The 23906-nt window shown below is 38.9% G+C and overlaps 1 protein-coding gene across 7 annotated transcripts in view; it reads left to right on the top strand.

Moving 5' to 3' along the window:
* The first annotated feature begins 4666 nt into the window (after positions 1–4666).
* SLC25A14 (solute carrier family 25 member 14) overlaps positions 4667–23906 on the top strand; it is a 59232-nt gene continuing 39992 nt past the window's right edge. Inside the window, exons 1-7 of one of the 7 annotated variants that reach the window (XM_023248835.2) lie at positions 4667–4770; positions 5474–5630; positions 10943–11036; positions 13028–13175; positions 15793–15887; positions 17415–17500; positions 20392–20487. In XM_023248835.2, the coding sequence (XP_023104603.1) occupies positions 5496–5630; positions 10943–11036; positions 13028–13175; positions 15793–15887; positions 17415–17500; positions 20392–20487 (654 nt within the window). In that variant the 5' untranslated portion in view covers positions 4667–4770; positions 5474–5495. Of the gene's footprint in view, positions 4771–5248; positions 5631–5760; positions 6008–10942; positions 11037–13027; positions 13176–15792; positions 15888–17414; positions 17501–20391; positions 20488–23906 lie in introns of those variants that run through there. The other 6 variants (XM_045050558.1, XM_019824278.2, XM_019824279.2 and 3 more) reach the window with 6 other exon arrangements.

Raw genomic sequence — 23906 nt, forward strand, 5'->3', positions numbered from 1 at the left:
TCACTTGGGGATAGTGCTAAAATGCAGATTCTAATTTAGATAGGTCCTGTGTGGGGCCTGAGATTTTTGAATTTCTAGCAAGTTCCAGGTGATGCTGATGCTACTAATTGGCCACATTTGAATAGCAGAGCATTAGATGATTTTTGGTTGGGGGAGGTATGTAATCATCTATCAGATGGAGCAATGAATTAGATTTCTTCTGCTCAGTATGGTGGCCAACTCACCACATGTGGCTATGGAGCACTTGGAAAGTTAGTCTGAACTGAGATGAACTGTGAGTGTAAAATACACAAAAACTTAGTATATAAATAAACTGTGAAATATCTCAATAGTTTTTATACAGATTATGTTCCAAAATGATATTACTTTGGATATATTGGGTTAAGTAAAATATTGTTTAAAAATTTTAAAGGGCTATGAATGGAAGGTGATTGGGCAGTATCTGGAGGGTGACACAGGATTAGAAGAGGATTTTGTTTTGGTACCCTGGGAAGAACATGAAGCTATTAGGAAGGATAAATGGATGGAGAGGTTGGCTGTCCAGGATGCAAGGGAAGGAGTGAGGGAGTGAGATTTGTGAGAAGCCAGGAGGTAAGACAAGGTTTATGAGGTATATATACAATTATGTAAAAGATGGAGAGACTGGAAGGAGACACATAGAAATGTTAATGGTGTTACCTGGGTAGTTGAGGGGACTGCAAGGAAACACATAGAAATGTTAATGGTGTTATCTGGGTAGTGGGGGTGATGTTTACGTTTTATTTTACTTCTTTTGGATTTTTATCTTCTTGTTTATGATTTTTATATTTTCCCTTTCCCTCTATAAAGATACATAACTTTTAAAATTGGGGAAATGTGGGAGGACCATAGGTAAGAGGTAGCAGAGACACTGACTTCAGCACAAGGCCACCCTGTAGGAGCATGGGACAGAAACGTGCACATCACAAGAATGATAGCATAAGTATGTGTGTATGTCCCAAGAGAGGGCTAGAAGGAGGCTCTCCACACTGTTAAGAGTAGTAGTCTTTGGGTATTTGGTTTTGGGGTGATTTTTTACGTTCTTTCCACTTCTGTGTACAGTTTAAATGTTTTATGATGACTATGTACTTTTTTATAATCTGAAAAAGAAGCTATTGTAATTTTGAAAAATAGGTGTAGACTTCATCACGGAAAATAATTGTCCTGCTAAATTCTGTGTTGATAAAACCTCATCTTAGGCTCTCGTTCTGCTGATGTGAAAGAAGCTAGTGGCCATATTGTGAGCCATGGAAAGGGCCATGTTGCAGAAAACTGGAACAGCCTCAGGAGCTGAGAGTGGCCTCTGGCCAACATCGAGCAAGAAACTGAAGCCCTCAGTGCTACAGCTGCAAGGAAGTGAATTTCACAACCACCTGAGTGAGCTTGGAAGTGAATTTTTTCCTAATCAAGTCTTGAGATAAAAACATCTTGATTGCAGCCTTGTGAGACCCAGAGCCCAGGACCCCATTAAGATGTGCCTGGATTCCTAATCTGCAGAAACCAGAAGACAATAAATGTGTGGTGTTTTAAGCTGCTAAATTTGTGGCAGTATTTTTTATGCAGCAATAGAAAACTAATACAACCTTCCACCAGCAGTGTAAAAGAATTTGAGATGCTTTCCACCAACCCCCTTCTTGTCAGTCCTTCTAACTTTGGCCATGTTGGTGGGTTTGTATTGTGATTTTAATTTTAATTTTCTATATGCCTAATAATACTGAACACTTATTCATATGCTTATTGATCATTTGGGTGTACTCTTTTATGAAGTGTGTTTCAAGTATTTTCCCCATTAAAAAAATTGAGTTTCCTGTCTTTTTTTTCACGGGTATGCAGACTTAAGAAAAAAATTTTTTTAGATTATTTATTTTTTTAGTGTTTACTCAGAGAGAGAGATAATGAGCAGGGGAGGGGCAGAGAGAGGGAGACACAGAATCTGAAGCAGGCTCTGGGCTCCGAGCTGTCAGCACAGCACATGGGGCTTGAACTCATGAACCGTGAGATCATGACCTGAGCCGAAGTCGGACACTTAGCCGACTGAGCCACCCAGGCGCCCTGAAAAAAATTTTAATTATTGGAGTAGAACTGACATACAATGTTATATTAGTTTCAGGTGTATAACAGTGATTCGACAATTGTATATGTTTACACATTGCTCAGCATGGTAAGTGTACTTACATCTGTCACTATACAACATTATTACAATGTTATTGACTATATTTCCTACGCTGTACTTTTCATCTGCGTAATTTATTTCATAACTGGAAGTTTGTACCTGTTAATCCCTTTCACCTATTTTGCCCATTCCCTCATCCCCCTCCCCTCTGGCAACGACCGGTTTTGTTCTCCGTGTTTATGACTCTTTGGGTTTTTTTGTTTGTTTTTCAGATTCCTTTTTTTTTTTTTAAATGCTTACTTATTTGCTTTTGTGTGTGTGAGAGAGAACACAAGCCGAGGAAGGGCAGAGAGATAGGGAGACACAGAATCTGAAGCAGGCTCCAGGCTCCGAGCTGTCAGCGCAGAGCCCAACTTGGGGCTGGAATTCATGAACCATGAGATCATGACCTGAGCTGAAGTCAGACACTTAACGGACTGTTCCACCCATGCTCCCCTGTTTTTTAGATTCCACATATAAGTGGAATCAGGGGCACTTGGGTGGCTCAGTCGTTTAAGCGTTTGACTCTTGATTTTGGCTCAGGTCGTGATCTCATGGTTTGTGGTTTTGAGCCCCACATTGGTCTCTGCGGAGCCTGCTTGGGATTCTCTCTCCCTCTTTCTGCCCCTTCCCTGCTCTCTCTCTCTCTTAAAATAAATAACTAAACTTAAAAAAATAATTGAAATCATATGGTATTGGTCTTTGTCTGACTTGTTTTAGCACAAAACCCTTTAGATACATCCATATTGTCACAAATGGCAGGATCACATTCTTTTCTATGACTGAATGATATTCTATATACACACTGAGTTGCCTGTGTTTCTTTTTATTTATTATTATTTTTTTTTAGAGAGAGAGAGAGCGAGCGAGCACATGTTCAAGAGTCGGGGAGAGGGTCAGAGGGAGAGAGAGAATCTTAAGCAGGCTCCACGCTCAGTGCAGAGCCTGGCATGGGGCTTGATTCCACAATCCTGGAATCATGATTTGAGCTGAAATCAAGAGTCAGATGCTTAACAGACTGAGCCACCCAATCGCCCTGAGGTGTCTCTGTTTTTATTGCTGAGTTTTAGGAGTTCTTTATTTATAATGGATGTGAGACTTTGTAGGACATATGGATTAAAAATCTCTTTTCCCAGATTGTACCTTGCCTTTTCACTGTCTTGTGTCATTGAATAAAAATAGTATAATGGCTGACTTGTGATGTATACTTACACTGGAAGTATTCTAACAGAGACTGAATAACTGTTCATAATGAATATTATAGAAGCAACCTCTAAATCTCCTTCCAACTTGAAGATTCCAGTATTCTATCTTCTTCAATACTTTATCTCTTGGAGATATCAGAATTCAGGCATAACACAAGACAGAGTATAATCAAATACTGGTCTGTGTGATAGAGACTACAAATAGAAGGTAATTAAAAAGGAAAATAGCCAACTTTGATAATGAGGATTAGATCTTTTGTATGTTTTAGAAAAATGTTGAAAATAAACTAAGCAATCAAATAGCAAATGTGTTAAATAAAAGTGTGGTATGTGTTTATAATGGTGCTACAAATGCTATTTTAAATTCATCTATTGTAGAACTTTTAAAATAAGTCATTTGAAAACAAAGTTCCTTTTTAACAGGTTTATCTAGGTGATCAGTGAGATTAGCTGGTGGTAGCAGTGGCTGAGGAGGCAAAAGTGCTGTCTTGTAGAAAAATTGGGTGATTTGCTCACAGAGGGGGCCTAAATTCTACAAGGTTCGGTGACCTGGATGTGAGGGACAAGACCAGGTCCCCACTGGAGACATAGACTTCACATCATTGGAGAGAGTACAGTTCTTCCGAATAGGTATTCTAAGCTATGAGCCTGTTTGGCTGGAAGGGAGTGCTTTGCTTAGATGTAAATGGAAGGGAATTCAAATTTTGTAATGCATGCACATGGTTTTTATATTATCTATTTTTAGTAAGAAAGTTTTTGAAAGTAACAAGGGAATTATTAAAGCTGAATCAGTATAGCATGGCTATAGCCTAGCCTATAGCCTAGGCTCTTGAGTCAGACCCAAATTTGAATCCCAGCTCTGCCATTACCAAGTTACTCTAGTAACTTCTTAAGACCTCAGTTTTCTCATCTACCAAAAGGGGAAAATAATAGTACCTGTCTCATTGAGTAGTTGTCTGCACATGAAGCTATTTGCCTCATGCTTGGTAATCATTGTACGTCAGGTGGTATTATGTGTGCTGCCCGAAGAAATTTTTTAATAGGGGTAAAAACCAAGGTGTTGACTAAAATGAGAAAGGTCCTTTCACAACAAAGGTATTCCAAGGATTAATTGAACAATCACTTATGTGATTGTTAATTCAACAATCACTTATGTGATGTTCCTGGCATTTACCCGCTTTTCCTTGTACTCACCACATAAGCCCTGTTGTTTCGTATCCTCGCGTCATTTCGGAACGTTCGCGTGTGAGGTTTGAAAATCAAAAGTAGTCCATTGGCCAACAGAATTACCCAGGGTGCTTTGCAACCATTCCTTCTGGTACCAGGGGGCCAGAAGCTGGTCAGTGGGCTTGGTCAACCGGCTCGCTCGCTCGTCATTCTCCGGCTGGTTGTGAGGTTCGGATTAGCTTGGACTCCCCCGTCAGCACTTATACTCTCAAGAGTTTAACTTTTTGTGGTCCCACTTTCTGTTTCCAATCTGCTTTTTCTCAATCGTGTGCTTTGAGTACAGGGCCTGAGTCTGAGTCCTCAGTCGCTAATACCTGGCGTCTAGTCGGTGCTGAGGTTTATTTACTTACTTGATCTTTATTTTCTTAACGACTTCGGACACTTAATTAAATACCGCTCACTCCTTACCCTCATTTTCCTACTTTTAACTCCTTTGCTCCGCCCCCCTAACTTTCCCTCCTTTTTCGTACTTTGCGCGCAGGCGCCTTGCCCCACCCCTTCACTACAGTCTGCAGGCCCCTCGCGTCCCTTAGGTTTGGCTGGCCCCACTCTTCTTGCCCCCCCCCCTTCCTAGTCCAATACGCGTCGCCACCCCCCCTTCTTGCTCCTAGTACGCGCCGCACCCCCCCTCCCCCCCGTAGTCCTGGTACGCGCCAGTTGCCTGGTAACGCGGGAACGGGGCGACATGTCTGCCCCCAACTGGAGAGCACGTGAACTGCAGAAGCTGCCAAATTGTCACGCCTTCCTTCTTTCTCCCTACACATCCCAAAAGTCAGGTTGCCCTCTCTGAGCCTTTGCACCCGCAGCCTGCTCGACTCCCCCGCTTAGACCTCTGTAGTTCCCGCCTCTCATTTTGCGCCTTCTTTTCTAGGCTTTGAGGAGGCGGTGTTGGAATGCCGGAGCCACCACCGTTGCCGAGGCGACAACTTGGTTACTTCCGTTGGTTTCAATGCTTCCGGGTTGGCGTTGCGGTGCCGCTTCCGACTGTGGGAGCCTCGGCTTCCCAGTCGTCCGCTGAGCCTGAGCAGGTGAGGGGGAGCTCCTGGACATCCAGGCTGGGGAGCGGGGCTGGGCCGCGCCAGGCCGCGCGGGGCCGGGCTGGCCTTGTTCCCGGCCTGGGAGGGGCTTAACGGTCCTTTGATCTCTCTCTCCCCTCAGCCGAGTCCCTTCCCTGTCTTTCACTCTTCTGGCATCGGTGGTTTTACTTCTTCGATTGAACCCTGCTTCCTCGACCCCCTTGGGAGGCCGCCTTCTTCAGGCGCCTCCCTTCTCTCCACGAACTCGCTCTGACAGCTGAGGAACTGGCAAGATCCTGCTACCCAGAGGGTGAATGGGTATCTTTCCTGGAATAATCCTAATTTTTCTAAGGGTGAAGTTTGCAACGGCGGCCGTGATTGTAAGCGGAGTAAGCAAACACCTCCATTGTGTTAGTGTGAGGGATGCTGTTAAAAGATGCTCCCCTTCAGTTTCTACCCCCTGCCACTCTTTGAGGTCAAGGCATTGAAGGCATCTATTAAAATGCAGTTCAGCTAACTAATTGGGATGACAGCTATTCTCAACATGAATTAGTTTCTCAGATAAGGTAACAAACAGCAGGGACGTTTGTAGCTTGCTGTCAGTGTTTCCTTGTTTTTTTTGTTTTTTTGTTTTTTTTTTTTTCCAGGCTAGGGATGCTTAGAGTTATTGTGAACTTTTGTCTTCATTCCCTACATCATCAGGTTCCTTTGTGTCTCCATTTTAGAAGTTTATCTCTAACCTCATTGTCAACAAGCATCTTGTCTGCTTTACTTCACAATCTCCTGAGCTAGTTTCCTTGCCTATCCTGTTTGGAATCCACTGTTTGCGGCAGCCTGAGTAGGCTAACTAAAATGTGGTGGATTTCCCCAAGTCCCTTCCCTGTTCAAAAACTTACAGCCTCCCTCCCATCCTGCCAAACACACATTTTGGTTTCAAGCCTTTCAGCCTGTTTCTTTATCATACTTCTTGTCTGATAATTGTATCAATCTGTTAAGAGAATTCTCTGTTAAGGTTAGGTTGCACTATTCCTTCTCAGAACAAGCTATACTGATGCCTGCCTCCACATGCTGTGTCCCCCCCCCCCCACCATGTTTGTGTCTCTGTTCATCCTCTTTTCCTCCTCCACCCCTCCCTTACCTAGACCTATCCTGATTCTTCCTGTACTCTGTCAAGGCCCATTTTAAGTTCTCTCATCTCCACAAGCCTTTCAAATTATTCAGGCCCATGCTGATTGTCTCCTTTAACATGCTTCTGCTCTTACAGTTTGTACTATGTAATTTAATACTTAATTTTTTCTCTAATGAGAAACTTTGATTTCTTCCACCAGACTATAAGCTCTTGAAAGGCAAGTACTCAATTTCATACAACTTTATCCCCACCTCAATCTCCTTGATTGTCCAGGAAAGATAGGTTGAATGATAAATACTGTCCTGATGTTAGAGCATGTGTTCTGTTTTTTTTTTTTTTAATATGAGGTTTATACTCATAGCATGTTGCAGGTTTGGGCATTTTGTATGCTTTCAATAAATATTTGCTTCATTCTCCATTATTACTTCCCAAGTCTGAGTATCTATAATGCCTACTCTTTTTAAAAGGAGAAAGTGAGAAAAACACTCAAGATTTTTCTGACCAGATCTTTGGAGTAATGTAGGGCTATGTAACTTGTATTCTAGGACTTTCTTCCACTCTCTAGGCTATCAGATTTTCCTTAGTCAGACTTCAGTATACACGTTGGCATTTTAAATACATTTTCATTGGCTTCTTTATGCGATGAATATTTAAGGTTTCTGTTTTAATTCAGATGTGGTTTGTTTCCTTTTACCCATATCTGGGGATAGCCCTCACAAGTAAAAATCATTTTTAGTGTGCTTGGGGTCTTTTACACAAGTAATTCTCTGTAACAAAATCAACGGGGGAGAATTAGGCAGAGAACCTCTGACGATCAACAAAAACAAAATGTTGTTTACAGAGTGTAGCATTGCTTTGGCCCAGCAAGTTAACTTTCTAAGTTCTCACATAATCTTTTACGTACACACTGCATACATAGATAAAGGATATTACGCGGGAACCAACCAAGTATTTAATAGATGTATACCCAATTCTGTGCAAGCTATTCTAAGGGTTATGAAAAGTACTGTGAGACATGGTGTTTGCCTTCAGGGATCTTAGCTAGTTAAGAGAAAAATAACATGGAGCAACTGGAAGATAAGCCTCATCCTGTGTGCCTGAAGTTAAGATATACAAGGGGGTGAATGAAGGTTCTAAAAACATTGCACAACTGTGGAATAGGTATGACATGACATGTATGCAGACTTAAAGGTTTTAAGGTGACATTTTAATGATTCAGTAGTGTGATATGGTCTCACAAAAATGACTGCCATTTTCAGCTGTAGTAATTGAAGTATAATATAGTGAGTGATGAAAACTATTGTGGATATTTACCCTAGAAAGATAAGATATAGGAGGGCATGATAGCTGTCTTTAAATACTTGAAGGACCCTGTAGGGAAAAAGAATACATTCGTTTAATATTACCTCCCCAAATGGGTGAAAACTAGAGGAAGGCAGACTTTTGGCTCAGTACGAGGAAAGAAGGTTTAAAATCAGACCTAACTAAAGATGATAAAGTACTTTTTTGTAACAAGATTCTTTCCTAACATTGGAGGAAAAGGGATTTTACTGTCAGATGGGGGTGAGGAGGTGACAGTGGTAGCAGTGTCAAATTTGGCCAGTGGTCCTCAGAATTTTGGATTTCATGGATCAATAATATTTAAATGAAAGCGTGGAGAGGAGACATAAATTAAGGTAGCCAGTCTTATTTTGCTAAGAAAGGCACTAAACAAAGTCAACTACCACCTATATTTCATACAAGAAAGGTGATTTTAAAAAATGCTCCAGGAGTAGGAAGAACAGGATTTCCTAATAGATAGTCCTTTAAATTAAATACATTTGGCTGAAGAAAAAGGTATTAGGTGCCCTTATTTTCTTTATTTCACCTCAGAATTGTAAAAACTTCATTAAGGAACCACTGGGCCGACTGACTTGAGATTCTATTCCCTGCTATGGCTCTGCCCCCTGCCTTTAACTGACTTATTATTATTGTTCCCTGAGCACATCTTCCTTATTAAAAGTCTGGGTAGCAGGTAATAAAGTTCCGATAGAGGCTTTCTCTGTAATGAGATGAATTGAAAGAAGTTGTAAAAAGAAAGCTTTGGAGAGAAGCATAGCAGCCATTTGAAATGCTTGACTGTTTTGGGAAATCTCTAAATTGTGGGGGGAAAATGCCCTCTCCATTGACCGAACTAAGAGAGGGGATATGTCATGGTCCTTGCTTTTCCATGCTTCCCCTCTCGTTCTGTGTGTCATGTGTTACTGTTAATTGTAATAAAATGTGCACATAACTGAAAATGTTAATAAGATAATATTTAGTACTCAAGACTCATTTCAGACTGTAGCTGGTACTAGAAGTGCCTATTCCTGCTTTGTTTTCCAGAATTCCTTTCAATAATTTTCCTCCAAAAGAGCTATCTGTTCCCGACTCTGTATATCAGATGGACTGGCTGATCCCACTAAGCTTGAAAGGAAGTTTCCATAATTATGGAATATTATTTCCATAATTATTATTCCATAATCCATAATTATTCCATAATTATTTGTGGCTTCTAACTAAAACATTTGTCTGCATGTTTGCTATCCTCTTTTGGGAAATTGTTCATTTGTGCTTAGTTACAGAGATTTCCTTCTGGGGAAATAAAGCAAAACCTTGTCTCCTCTAAAAAGAGACTGTGACTCAATGGTGCTAACCTCAGATTGGGCTGTGGGGGAGGTGGGCAGTAAGTAATATCTGCTAAAATGTAAATTTTAGTACTTTTCAAAATGTAGTAATGATAATAGCTAATAGTTGAACTAGAGGGCGCCTGGCTGGCTCAGTCTGAAGAGCATGCAACAATAAACTTAAAAAAAGTTGAACTAGGTGGCAGGTACTTTTTCACGTATTTTACATATATCACTTAATTATCACAACAACCCTATAATATAGGATTTATAATTATCCCCATTTTACAGTTCAGAAAGCCCAGGCATAGAGTGGTTAAGTAACTTGGTAACAGAGCTAGTAAGTGGTAGTGTCAGGGTTTGAACTTAGGTAGTCTTACTTCAGAGTCTTTATTCCTGACCATAAAACATTGGAAGATATTTTTGAAATTCAATAGTATATGTACTGTGAAGTTCTGAAAAAGGAATATTTAAAAGAAATCTGAGAGTCCATCTTAAAAGATTACTTCCAGCTGGACCAGGATTTAGGAGGCAATGCATAGAACAGTAGTAGTCCTTAAAGGATGGAAGCACCAGCATTATCCGAAAACTTGCATATTCTCAGGCAGGACCCAGACCACTAATCAGAAATTCCGAGGGTGGCCCAACACTGTTTTAATCTCTCTTAATTGGAAAACCACTGATCTAGAGGGCAGAACTGTGGGGAAAAGAATCCAAGAGAAATAGTTGAGTGATAGGAAAAACAAAAATGAAAAGATTGAAGATGACAGGTCTAATGGGGGTGGGATGGGGAAGAAGGCAAGGGGACTGGGAGTAGAATACATTTTTAAAAAGTCAGAACATCAAAGAAAAACATTATTTGTATGTATGTGCTTTAAAAAGACCAAGGAAAAAGAGTCACTAGATGAATGTAAGTTAAATGTCAGGGAGAAGAGAGACATCATTTATATTATTTTCATTCCTCTGGGAACCAGAAGAAGATGAAAAGATACTTAGCTCAGCTTGGGCTTTGTGGGGAGAAGCTGTGTATATCTAGAAGTAGCTAGATGAATTAAAACCCTGCAGTTTAGTGGAGAGATGAGAGGGCTAAGAATATGAGAGGGTAGTGGTGTCAGCCTTTGCTTTGCACCTGAATCAAGATAACTGAATACCATGAACTGCTTTTATGAGATGCCTCAGCCTATATAATTTGAACTCCAGGTTCCTTCACTTGTAATTGTCTAGTTGAATGTCTAAGTTGGTTGTGCTGGATGGACTGAAACCTCTTCTTTGGGTGGGGCTATGGATAACATTAAAGAAACTAGAGAAAGAAGGGCACAAGTTGATCTTTGAGGGAATTGCACGCCTACCCGTACAGAGTGGCAGTAAAGAACACATTCATGATCATCCAGTACATAAAACAGGATCCCCCATTTTGTTTCATTCCACTTGGTAGGGTTTTTCCTCTACATCTGCTTCATTTACTAATGTTGTTGATATAAATAATGTGATCAAACACTAACAAATGCTCCTCACTCTTGTGCCTTGTTCTGATTTGTGTTTATTTTTAGCCCCAGAAAAGTGCCACTGTAAGCCATGAGATGTCTGGTCTGAATTGGAAACCCTTTGTATATGGCGGCCTTGCCTCTATTGTTGCTGAGTTTGGTAAGAATGTGAAAACTGACAAATCTGCTTCTTATGGTATAGATGGTAGCTTATGGTGACAGTTATTTTTGGGGAAAATTAGAGAAAAAGTGAAAAGAAGCTCACTCTCTTTGTTTTAAAAACTATTGTCTCTAAGCCATCGAGTAATATTTTCTAAAAAACTACTACTAATGGTATGGTGAGTGAGGTTAAGAAAGTCAAACTTAGGGGGTGCCTCGGTGGCTCAGTTGGTTAGGTATCCGACTTTGGCTCGGGTCATGATCCCGCAGTTCGTGGGTTTGAGCCCCGCATCAGGCTCTGTGCTGACAGCTCAGAGCCTGAAGCCTGCTTCAGATTCTGTCTCCCTCCCTCTCTGCCCCTCCCCGACTTGTGCTCTGTCTCTGTTGCTCAAAAATAAATAAATGTTAAAAAAAATTTAATAATAAAAGTCAAACTTAGGAAGATTTTTTTTATAGTTTAATGATTTGTTAATTTGCTCTAGGTTTAAGTAATGTACATGAAAAGATAAAGGGAGTTCAACAATATAGGGGTTTCTGCTATATTTTTGTACTAATGGTCTTTCCTTTATGCTAAGTTGTTTATAACTTTCTTAGTATTCAGACTTTTTTTCTTTTCTTTTTAAAAGTTTATTATTTATTTTGAGAGAGAGAGAAAGCAAGCATGAGTGGAAGGTGGGGCAGAGAGAGAGGGAGACACAGAATCTGAAGCAGACTCTGCACTGTCAGTGCAGAGCCAGTGGGGGGCTTGAACTCACGAACTGTGAGATCATGACCTGAGCTAAAGTTGGCTGTTTAACCGACTGAGCCACTCAGGCATCCCCAGACTTCTTTTTTCAAACCTCTGTCCCATTAAAAAAAATTTTTTTTAACGTTTATTCATTTTTAAGACAGGGAGAGACAGAGCATGAATGGGGGAAGGTCAGAGAGAGAGGGAGACACAGAATCTGAAACAGGCTCCAGGCTCTGAGCTGTCAGCACAGAGCCCGACGTGGGGCTTGAACTCACGGACTGCGAGATCCTGACCTGAGCCGAAGTCGGATGCCCAACCGACTGAGCCACCCAGGCGCCTTTCTGTCCCATTTTAGAAGAAAATTGATTAATAAGATCAAACTGGATTCTTCTGTATTTGATTTTAATTTGGAAATATATTTTAGATTGTGTTTTTTCATCTCCCAATTTTCTCTTTCCTAAGCTATTTGTAAGTGACTCAACCCATTAATCTTTGTTGACTTTCTTGGCACATGCTCTGGTGTTATGATACCAAAGTCATAAGTGACCAGAGCTACATAATCACCTTGTTAGTTTTAGACTTCGAAATATTCCCTGCAACACATTTTGTCAATATAATGACCACTTTTGTGTGTGGAGGTAACTAAAGAAGTTTGGTTAAAGACATTTCCCAGGCACTGTGTTGGTTATTAGTCCAGAATTAAACGTAGAACCAAGATGAGTCGGCCAAGTAGGACTTTGCTGTTATCTTTCATAATATTAGGGAACTATTTGTTTCTTGTAAACAGATAAAAGAAAAAAAACTCACAAAACTTTATAATAGTATATAAGAGTACCTGGAACAGCAATCCCATGCTTTCCCATCTTCTTTGTGAAAAATTAGAGAGATTTATGAAGAAGTGGGGAGTCAAGGTGGGGGGGTGCAGAGGAAGATTCAAATGCCAAACTGTATTATGTTAAAGATGAAATTAAAACATCATTTACATTATTTTGTATTTGCAGTATATTAGGACCATCTTAAAGCATTTTATTATATCAGTTTCAACTATACTGTGGGCCAAATCCTACTGCCTAGATACAGTACAGTATATTTCACTTTACCATATACAACTCTTCTGAAAGTGGTACTCTTAGTAGAGATATCCCCTATGTATTATAAAAAGGACTTCATCTTATGTTTTCAAATTGTCATTGGCTTAAATTCAGCCAAAATTTAACCATGACTCTTTGGAGAAACTTATAAATCAGTGTGTTCTTTCATAGGAACTTTCCCTGTGGACCTGACTAAAACACGCCTTCAAGTTCAGGGCCAAAGCATTGATGTCCGTTTTAAAGAAATAAAATACCGAGGAATGTTTCATGCCTTGTTCCGAATCTATAAAGAAGAAGGCGTATTGGCTTTGTATTCTGGGTGAGACTGGATTCTTTCTTTACCTCTTGAATAGAAACACTTTCAAAAATTTTTTTCTGATGTTTATTTATTTTTGAGAGAGAAAGACAGAGCATGAGCAGGGGAAAGGCAGAGAGAGGGAGAAACAGAACTTGAAGCAGGCTCCAGGCTCTGAGCTGTCAGCACAGAGCCCGACGCGGGGCTCAGACCCACGAACCGCAAGATCATGACCTGAGCCTAAGTCAGACGCTTAACTGACTAAGCCACCCAGGCGCCCCAAAACACTTTTTAAAGAAACTATGTATTTCAGTGGTCTGATAGTGTGTGCCCTTCATATTCACCATTCTAACTTGTAATTCAATATTCCTGTGCAAGTTTCTATTTCACTTGCTTGTAAGTCTTGAGCTTTAGATTTTGTGTTCATCTGGCTTTGCGTGATATATTTTAAAATGGATATCTCATTGCAGCATTGGCTTTCTCCTGTTTTCCTGAGAATCATCAATAGCCCCTGTGAATAGCAGCACCAATTAACGGCTTATATTTCTGTGGTATTCTTCCGGAGTTGCCAAATACTTCTTTTAAAATTTTCCTCTTTAAAGAAATACTATTCTGGTATTTTAAGCATAAAATGCAGAATGTGAGAGAGGGAGACTGATCTTTTTTTGTCAATTTTTAATTAGTTATAGGCTTGTGGTTTATTGTCCATTTTGTCATGTATCTGCTGCCAGTTTCCTAGGCCACTCCTGCATCTAGGTTACCAGTTTACTGCTCAGAGAAGGGACATCAATTTTATTATTAACCTATGTTAGACTTAATTTTGAAAGACAATTTTCTTAGGGAAAAAAATCAAGTAATACATCTCGAAGCAAATGAATCATGGATCATCTGTTTCACCTTGTTCTTTAATCAGCATGGACAATCACAAGATTATTTATTTCTAATAGCAAGCAGTAAAGTCAGAAATATGCATATTTAGTCATCGTTTTTAAAATCTTAACCATCCAAGCTGCTGTCGTCTTTCTATTTATAACTACTAAAGTATAGTTCTGCAACTTGGAAGAATCTCAAAGGGGGTATGAGTGAGAATGTCTTCAGTTTATAAGCAGAACTTAAATATGGTGAAATCTTGGCTCTAGTATCTTCTTGATAGATGAAAGATATATGTACAGCTGTTAGGAAGTAAGGTTGATTTTTTAAAAATCTCCATGAGGTGAATAATGGTGTGTACTTCTTTTCCTACATTGCTAGATTCAATTTGCTAATATTTTGTTAAGGATTTTTGCATCTAAATTCATGAGAGATATTTTCCTGTAGTTTTTCCTTTTTGTACTCTTTTTGTCTGGTTTTGATATTGGGGTAATACTAGCCTCATAAAATGAATTGGTAAGTATTCCCTCTCCTTTTTTCTGGAACAGATTATGTAAGATTAGTGTTGATTTTTTTAGGTGTTTGGTAGAATTCCCCCATTGAAATTGTCTGGGCCTGGAGATTTCCTTTTGGGGAACTTTTAAATTATGAATTAAAATGTTTTAATTGTTATGAGACTATTCAAATGATCTATTTCATGTTTTTTTAATGATTCCCATATTTTTATCTGTTTCATTCTGAATTTTGGTAGTTTGTAGTTTTTGAGGAATTAGTCCATTTCTTCTGAGTTGTTGAATTTATGAGCATAAAGTCGTTTATAGTAGTATTCCCTTATTCTTTTAATGGCTGCAGAATTTGTAGTGCTGTTGCTTGTTTCATTCCTGATATTGGTGACTTCCATCTTTTTATTACTATGAACCTTGCTAGAGGTTTATCAATTTTATTGATTTTTTTCAAAAAAGTTGGATTTTTCTCTATTTTTGTTTTCAGTTTTATTAATTTATGCTCTTTACTATTTCCTCCCCTTCTGCTTGCTTTGGGTTTATTTTGCTCTTCTTTTTCTAGTTTCTTTGAGTTAGGAACTTATGTTGATTTGGGATTTCCCTCCTTTCTAATGTAAGCATTTCGTGACGTAAATTTCCCTCTGAGCATTGCTTTGGCTGTGCCCTATGTATTTTAACAGGTTCAATTTTCATTTTCATTCAGTTATATGTATTTTAAAAATTTCCTTTGAGACTTCTTGTGAACCATGGATTATTTAGAAATGTGATGTTTGATTTCCAAGTGTTTGAGGATTTTCCTTACTGATTTCTAGTTTGATTCCATTATAGTCAGAGAACATACTCTATATGACTTCAGTTCTTTTAAACTTGTTGAGTTTTGGGGTGCCTGGGTGGCTCAGTCGGTTAGGTGTCTGACTCTTAATTTTGGCTCAGGTCATGATCTCATGGTTTGTGGGTTCAAGCCCTGTGTCGAGCTCTGTGCTGACAGCATGGAGCCTACTTGGGATTCTCTCTCTCCCTCTCTCTCTGCCTCTCCCCTGTACTCGCTCACTCTCTAAATAAATGAATAAACTTAAAAAAAAATAGTTGAGTTTTATGATCCAAATGTGCTGTCTCTTGGTGAATGTTCCACTATGCTTGAATAAATGCATATTCTGAAGTAGTTGGGTGGAATGAGGTGAGTAATGGAAATGAGTAAACTATCTAGATGTGTTTAACCTGCAAGTGCACATTGAGTATAATTGACTTTTTCTTTCTTTTTTTGGCAGAATCGCTCCTGCTTTGCTAAGACAGGCATCATATGGCACCATCAAAATTGGCATTTACCAAAGCTTGAAGAGATTATTTGTAGAACGTCTAGAAGGTCAGTATAGACTTCTTCTCTTTTAGGGTGATACTCAGAGGGATTATCAAAATCATGCATACTAAGAAGCATTCATCATAGGATGCTTGAGAGTGGATGACAGTCATTGCAAGGACAAAGCGAGTTCATACTGACTTGGGATTAATCCTTGCAGGAGTGATCTATGAGTTAGAAGGACCTGCTCTTTAAGTTTGTCCCTTTTTCTATCAAAGAAAAAAGAAGGCTTCTGGTCATCACAGAGGGAACATGGACAAGTTTGTCCAGAAAATTAACGCTATCTTCATTGCCAAAAAGACTTCAACTATAAGCAGTTCTGTAGCTGCCAATTTTGATAAGCTTTTGTTAGATGGAGTAATTTTAGACTATTCTAGATTCTGTTGTACCTATGACCACCTTACCCACATTCAGCATTATCCTATGTCTCTATTATTGTTGCTGTAGCATTTCTAGCCTGATGTTGTACTAAATGGTTATTTTACCACAGGGCTGTTGCATGGTTGTGGATAGCTGGAGAGCCTTTTGATTAGTAATGTCCTTTGAGTTACTTGATTGTCCTAAATTGACTTTTTCTGGAGCCTCTTCTTTGAGGATTCTGAAGGATTTACTTCCTAAAATAATTTCCTTTCACAGATGTTTCACTTGGGTTTACCTAGTTTCTGTTTGTAGGCTCTCCATGGTAAGAAGGCATGGTGAAGATGGAATTTTCATTTTAGAATATTATGCTCTGTTTCTTCTTCTTCTTTTTTTTCTTTTTTTTTGGCTGAGTGGATTTAATTTCAAACGACTAGTTTTTCACATTTGAACTACAGAAACCTGTAAATAGAGGCCAGTAGATATCAAGGCCAGTCAAAATTAATATTTAAGTAATTTTTTCTGTTACCCGTAAGCTTTTACCTTTTAAAATTCTGTTGCTACGTCTTTAGAGTTGATGATTCTCCAGAAAAATACTTAAAAAAATTTTTTAGGTGTTTGAAATGATTGAGGAAGAAATACCATATTCTGAATTCATGTGGGTTATTGCCAGTTGCTCTATACAGAATAATAGGACATGTGCTAGTGTCCTTTAGAACTACCTTTTGGGGCGCCTGGGTGGCGCAGTCGGTTAAGCGTCCGACTTCAGCCAGGTCACGATCTTGCGGTCCATGAGTTCGAGCCCCGCGTCGGGCTCTGGGCTGATGGCTCGGAGCCTGGAGCCTGTTTCTGATTCTGTGTCTCCCTCTCTCTCTGCCCCTCCCCCGTTCATGCTCTGTCTCTCTCTGTCCCAAAAATAAATAAAAAATGTTGAAAAAAAAATTTTAAAAAAAGAACTACCTTTAAAAAATAGTGATTTATGTTTTATAATTTTTATGTTTCAGTGATGATATGGGATCTAGAAATATTTGAGTTTTTTTTTTTAATTTTCATAAGCTTTGTGGTTCATTTCTCACAGTCAATTCTCTGCCCAGGGTTCCCTTTCTCTGAAAGATCAGTACTTTATTCTCAGAAACTAGTACTTAATACAAGCAGAATTTTTTTTCCTTTTTACAGATGAAACTCTTCTAATTAATATGATCTGTGGCGTAGTGTCAGGAGTGATATCTTCCGCTATAGCCAACCCCACTGATGTACTAAAGGTAAGAGAGGTCTGGTAGCATTGGATGTATGCAATGTGATGTGAAAAGAGCATGAACTTTGAGTCAGATCTCCACTTGCCAGCTGTAAAACCTTTGGCAAATCACTTAACTGTGTTAAGCCTTAGTTTCCTCATTTGTAAAATGAAGATAATTTAGTACCTATTGCATAGGTTTGTTTAGGATTAGAGATAATATGTGTAGACTGCCTATCACACTTGGTAGATTGTAGAGAAAAAAGAGGACATATGCTTTATTTATTTGAAACCATAGGTGGTTAGGTTAGTGAAGGAGAGATCTATTGCAATTCAGAGAGTTTTGAGAACCAAGAGAGTGACATGAAAAACTGCACACAAGAAAGAAACCAGTGATGGTTGATGGAGAAAAGATATGAAATGAAATTTCTAGGTTAAATTGAGAGTAATATATACAGAATTTTTATCACTTTTTATTTGAAGAGTAAGTATTTGTGAAGAGAGCTGATTGTATCCTAAAACTCTAAAATATTTGCAATATAATTACACTTGACCTTTTCAAGAACAATAATACTTAACTCCCTAAAGCTTCCTTTCTTATCCACGTGGATCCTAGATTTAATCACCTAAGTGATTCACTTCAATTTCCTGTCCCTTTGACCTGCCTGGTACAATTACAACCATTGACCCATGCTATAATCTTCCTTTTCCTTTCTTATACCTGGGTAGGGCTGAAGGCGCTGGGGGTGGGGTGAGTCACAAACTTAGACTGTGATGGTACCAATATAGGATCTATAATCATAATCGGGTTGTTCAGTTCTTGCGTATATCCTTGAACAGGTCTTTCTTTGATCCATGTGTTGCTTCCTTGCCTTTGTATATATAGCTCTCTGACTGTAATGCCTTTTACCCCTTTTCTCATGAATTTATCCTTCAGGACTGCTCAGGAACAGGGCCAGGACTAGGATGAGACAAATGAGGTGCTCCTTGTGGATGCAAAATGGAAGGGGGCACAAAAGAAAACCACCTCAGTAATCAAGAGAGATAACATTTAAAAAAATTTTTTTTAACGTTTTTTATTTTGAGAGGAGCTCAAGCCAGGGAGGGGCAGAGAGAGAGGGAGACACAGAATCTGAAGCAGGCTCCAGGCTCTGAGCTGTCAGCACAGAGCCCGATGTGGGGCTCGAACTCATGACCCACGAGATCATGACCTGAGCTGAAGTTGGACACTTAACCAACTGAGCCACCCAGGCGCCCCGAGAGATAACATTTTTATGCAATATTTTTCAAAAATTAAAATGAATGCAAATTATTCACAATGAATAAAGTATCAATATTTTGTATAATTCATCTCACCTCCTCACCCTAATCTCATCCTGTTGGATTCTGTCTTTAGTTAAATTTTTGATATTTGGTTCATTGTGGGTTTTTCTGCATTCATTTTCCTGTCTTAAAATATTGAATTATTATTTGGATTACTGAGGTTTTTTTGAGTCCCCCTCCTACATTTGGTGCCGGAGGAAAGTGCCATACTTGCCTCAGCCTAGTCCCAGCCCTGCTCAGGAATCACTTCCTTAAAGAAGTCTCCTACTTGCTTCACCCTAGTCCCAGCCCTGCTCAGAAATTACCTCCTTAAAGAAGTCTCCTACTTACCATAGGATATTTGTAGTTTTTTAAATTTATCTTTGTAATAGTTTCTGTTCCGATTTAACTGAGTTTAGGTTTTTATCTCAAAACTCTTAGTAGTAGCAGTTGACTTTCCACGTAAAAACATGCTGTTGTCTCCTGATTTACCAAAGACATTTATTTTATTTTATTAAAAAAAATTTTTTTTTCAATGTTTATTTTTTTGGGGACAGAGAGAGACAGAGCATGAACGGGGGAGGGGCAGAGAGAGAGGGAGACACAGAATCAGAAACAGGCTCCAGGCTTTGAGCCATCAGCCCAGAGCCTGACGCGGGGCTCGAACTCACGGACCGCGAGATCGTGACCTGGCTGAAGTCGGACGCTCAGTTGACTGCGCCACCCAGGCGCCCCTCAAAGACATTTATTGAAACCTAGAGTTGTGCATCCTGAAAATCAGGCCCACATTTGGGTCACTAGTATTTAACGACTGGCTGCTGTGATTCTATGTGTGCAGTCACGGGGGGAATTGTACCAAATCTTTCATGTGGCTTTTTTTTTAATTTTTAATTTTTGTTTATTTTTGAGAGAGAGAGAGTGCATGCAAGCTGGGGTGGAGCAGAGAGAGAGGGAGACAGAATCCAAAGCAGGCTCCGTACTGTCAGCACAGAGCTCAATGCAAGTCTTGAACTCACGAATGGTGAGATAATGACCTGAGCCAAAGTTGGACGCTTAACCGACTGAGCTACCCAGTTGCCCCAACTAATCACATTTTAGAAGAATTATTTTCTACCCTCACTGAGTACTTGTTCTCTTTTTCCCAAAATTTCTTCCAGCTCTAGAATTGATTGACTTAGTATAAGGAACGTGAGGCTAATGAAAATCATTTTTTTAATTAAAAAATTTTTTTAACATTTATTTATTATTGAGAGACAGAGCATGAGCATGGGAGGGACAGAGAGAGGGGGAGACACAGAATCTGAAGCAGGTTCCAGGCTCTGAGCTGTTAGCACAGAGCCCAACACAGGGCTGGAACTCACAAACCGCGAGATCATGACCTGAGCTGAAGTCTGACACTTAACCAACTGAGCCACCCAGGCATGATGAAAATCATTTTTATAAGACATACTTTTACACAAATTACACTTCTAAAATATATAGTTTGTCATTAATTTCATCAGAATAGCAGGGTAACATTTCTGAGAATTCCCAAATACTGTTTTCTTAATTTTAAATGAGTGAAACCTCTCATTTTGGTCTCTGTTAAAACAAAATGTTCACCCCTTCTTACTTTAGATTCGAATGCAGGCTCAAGGAAGTCTGTTCCAAGGCAGCATGATTGGCAGCTTCATCGATATATACCAACAAGAAGGTGCCAGGGGTCTGTGGAGGGTAAGTACTCTTTATGCACCTTTCCTATAAATTTGCAAAGAATACTTCTTATACGAAGCCATAAAATTATGAATTGTCATCTTACGCTGTTTAATTTTTTGTAACCCAGAACATAAGGTAAGAAACTTTCTTATCACCTATGAAAGGACCAAAACTTACCAGTTTCTTTATTTCTGCTTAATGTTTGGGGATGTTTGTGTGAGAGAAGTTAATGACATTACTTGAGATAGTCATTTTGATTTGTTTAAATTCACAGTGAATTTAATTCTTCAATACATATTTTTGCCAGTTTTGTATTAACGCTGCACTATATGTTTGTGATAGTCTCTGATTACCTAAAACAGCTTTTCTTAACCTTATAAAAAGTAAAAATTGTACTAAAAATATTGAGATCTATAAAAGAAAAAAATCCAGTATTATTAACTAGAGATAATCACTGTTAACATTTTGCCATTTAATCTTCCAGTCTTCTATCTACTCCTGTTTTTGTTTTTGTTCCTATAACTTATCTTATTTTAATCACTTAATAAGACTACTTGTAGAATATACACAGGTAGTAGAATGGGAAATCCATTAATAAATAGGCTCTTAAAAAAGAGAGCTTTGTGTTTTTTTTTCTTCCTTCATGTTTTTCCCCAACTTCCTATAAAAATTTTAAACATACAGAAAAGTTGAAAGAACAGAACAGTGAACACCTTATATACCCAGATTAAATGACTGTTAACATCTGGCCATATATGCTTTATCTGTTTATATGTGTGTACACAGATAAACATACACACACATTCTTTTTTTTTTTTTTTTTTTTTTGCTAACTTATTTGAAAGGAAGTTGCAGACATCATGGTACTCTCCTAAATAGTTCGTTATGCATCTCCTAAGAAATAAGGACATTCTCCTATATAATAATACATAATAATGATATCATTATCACACCTAAGAAAATTAACAAGTCCTTAATACCTAACATCCAGTCTGTATTCAAATTTTCCTTATTGATGAGACCAGGCAAGTTTTCTTATAGAATGTTTCCCCTGTATTTCCTTCAAACTGGAAGTTAGGTTTGTTGACTTGATTAGATTCACATTAAACATTTTGGCAAGAGAACTTCATAGGTTACACTGTATATTTCATATTGTATCAAAGCAAGAAGCACATATTACTTTGTCCCACAATTAATGATGCCAAGTTTGATTATTTGGTAAGATGATGTCCACCAGATCTCACCATTGTAAGAGATAAAAATTTTTCCCCCTTTGTAATTAGCAGGTAACCTGTAGGGTGATACTCTAGCAACATGCATATATCCTGTTACTTAATAACCTTTCACTTAATGGTCTTAGCATCCATTAATGATCCTTGAGGTTTGCTTTTTGATAACAGGGTGCACTTTCTTGATTAGTCTAATTTAAAACCAGAAAATGGACCTAACTAGATATTTTCACAAACTAATGCTAAGGGAAAGACAAAGCAGGAATGACAATAGGGAGTTTTTGTCAAAACATAGCTACTTTATTTTTAGTTAAAAATTTTAATTGTGGTAAAATACACGTAACATAAAACTTAGCATCTTAAACATTTTTAAATGTACAGTTCAGTAGTGATAAGTACATTTACATTGTTGTACAGTTAGTTTCTAGATTTCTTTTTTCTTGCAAAACTGAAACTCTGTACCCATTAAACAACTCCCCATTTTCCCCTCCCCCTGGTGACCATCCTTCTATCTGTCTCTTATGAATTTGACTATTCTGGATACCTCATGTAAGTGGAATCATACAGTATTTGTGTTTTGTTACTGGCTTATTTTACTTAGCATAATTTGTTCCACGTTCACTCATGTTGTCACTTGTCAGAATATCCTTACTTTTTAAGGCTGAACAATACTCCATTGTATCTATATACCACATTTTATTTATCTGTTCATCTGTTAATGGGCATTTAAGTTGTTTCTGTATCTTGGCTTTTGTGAATAATGCTACTCTGAATATGGGTGTGAAAATATCTCTTCAAGACTCTGATTTCAGTTCTTTTGTGTGTATACCCAGAAGCGAGATTGCTGGATCACATGGTAATTCTATGTTTAATGTTTTGAGGAATGGAACATAGCTACTTTCATGATCCAGGCTGCTTAAATCGTCCAGGCATGTAAGATAAAGAAGTGAAGTACATTGTGTTATGTACTCTTTTGACACAGACGTGTCTTATTTGCATATTAAAATATAGGAATAGGGGTGCCTGGGTGGATCAGTTGGTTAAGCATCTGACTTCAGCTCAGGTCATGATCTTGAGGTTCGTGAGTTTGAGCCCTGCATCAGGCTCTCTGCTGTCAGCACAGAGCCTGCTTTGGATCCTCTGTCCCCCTCACTCTACCCCTCCTCCACTCACATGCTCTTTGTCTCTCTCAAAATAAACTTAAAAAAAAATACAGGAATATTTTTTCATTTCAACACGAAAATAGGTTTACATTTTTCTTCAAACACATGGTCTCCTTTTGTCATTGTTTTATTTTCCTGCTTTAATTGTCACATGAGTACTGGAAACATTTTATTTTCTAACTTCATTGTAAGAAATAACAGCACAAGTGAAAGTCAGAGTTGGAGACATGGTAGAGAGTGATGGGGACCCTGGTGAACTGGAAAGCAGTGTGGACCCTATTCATTGTTGTCTTGCATGATGGGAGTCCAGTGTGGCCAAAGTGTTTGGGATTTCAAGAGAAGCTGAAAATCTGCATTCCTATGGGAAGTATCCTGTTTTTTATACACTGACAGCTAATTCGGCCTTCTAGAAACACTGTGTAGGCCACACACAACATGTCTGTTGCCTGAATTTGGCCCATGGGCTCCAAATTGGGGCGTTACTGTTCAGCAAGGTAGTCTTCTCTGAAAATCATCTTCTAACACTGTTGAGCAGGTGGAAGTGTCCGAGAGGAAGGCACTGTTGGGCCAGCCAGCCCGATCAGCAGAATTAGACATCTTCTGATGATAGCACAGCTACATCACTTCCACTTTATGAGTTGAATTTGGGAATTTATAAATGAGCAGTTTATAACAGGTATCCCAGAAAGCACTTGTCCCCGTGGTATGTTATTTTCAAATGTAAATGACATTTTATTTTTTTAAATGTTTATTTTTGAGAGAGAGAGAGTATGAGCAAGGGAGGGGCAGAGAGGGACAGATGATCAGAAACAGGCTCCACATTGACAGCTGCGAGCCCCATGTGGGGCTGAAACTCACGAACTGCAAGATCATGACCTAAACCGAAGTTGGATGCTCAACCGACTGAGCCACCCAGGAGTCCCTATTTTATTTTTTTAATGTTTGTTTATTTTTGAAAGAGAGAGCAAGCATGTATGCATGAGAACTGGGGAGAGGCAGAGAGGGAGGGAGCCTGAGGATCCAAAGCGAGTTCTGCGCTGACAGC

This window comes from Felis catus, chromosome X, assembly GCF_018350175.1.
Source record: "Felis catus isolate Fca126 chromosome X, F.catus_Fca126_mat1.0, whole genome shotgun sequence".
In the NCBI taxonomy this organism is placed as follows: domain Eukaryota; kingdom Metazoa; phylum Chordata; class Mammalia; order Carnivora; family Felidae; genus Felis; species Felis catus.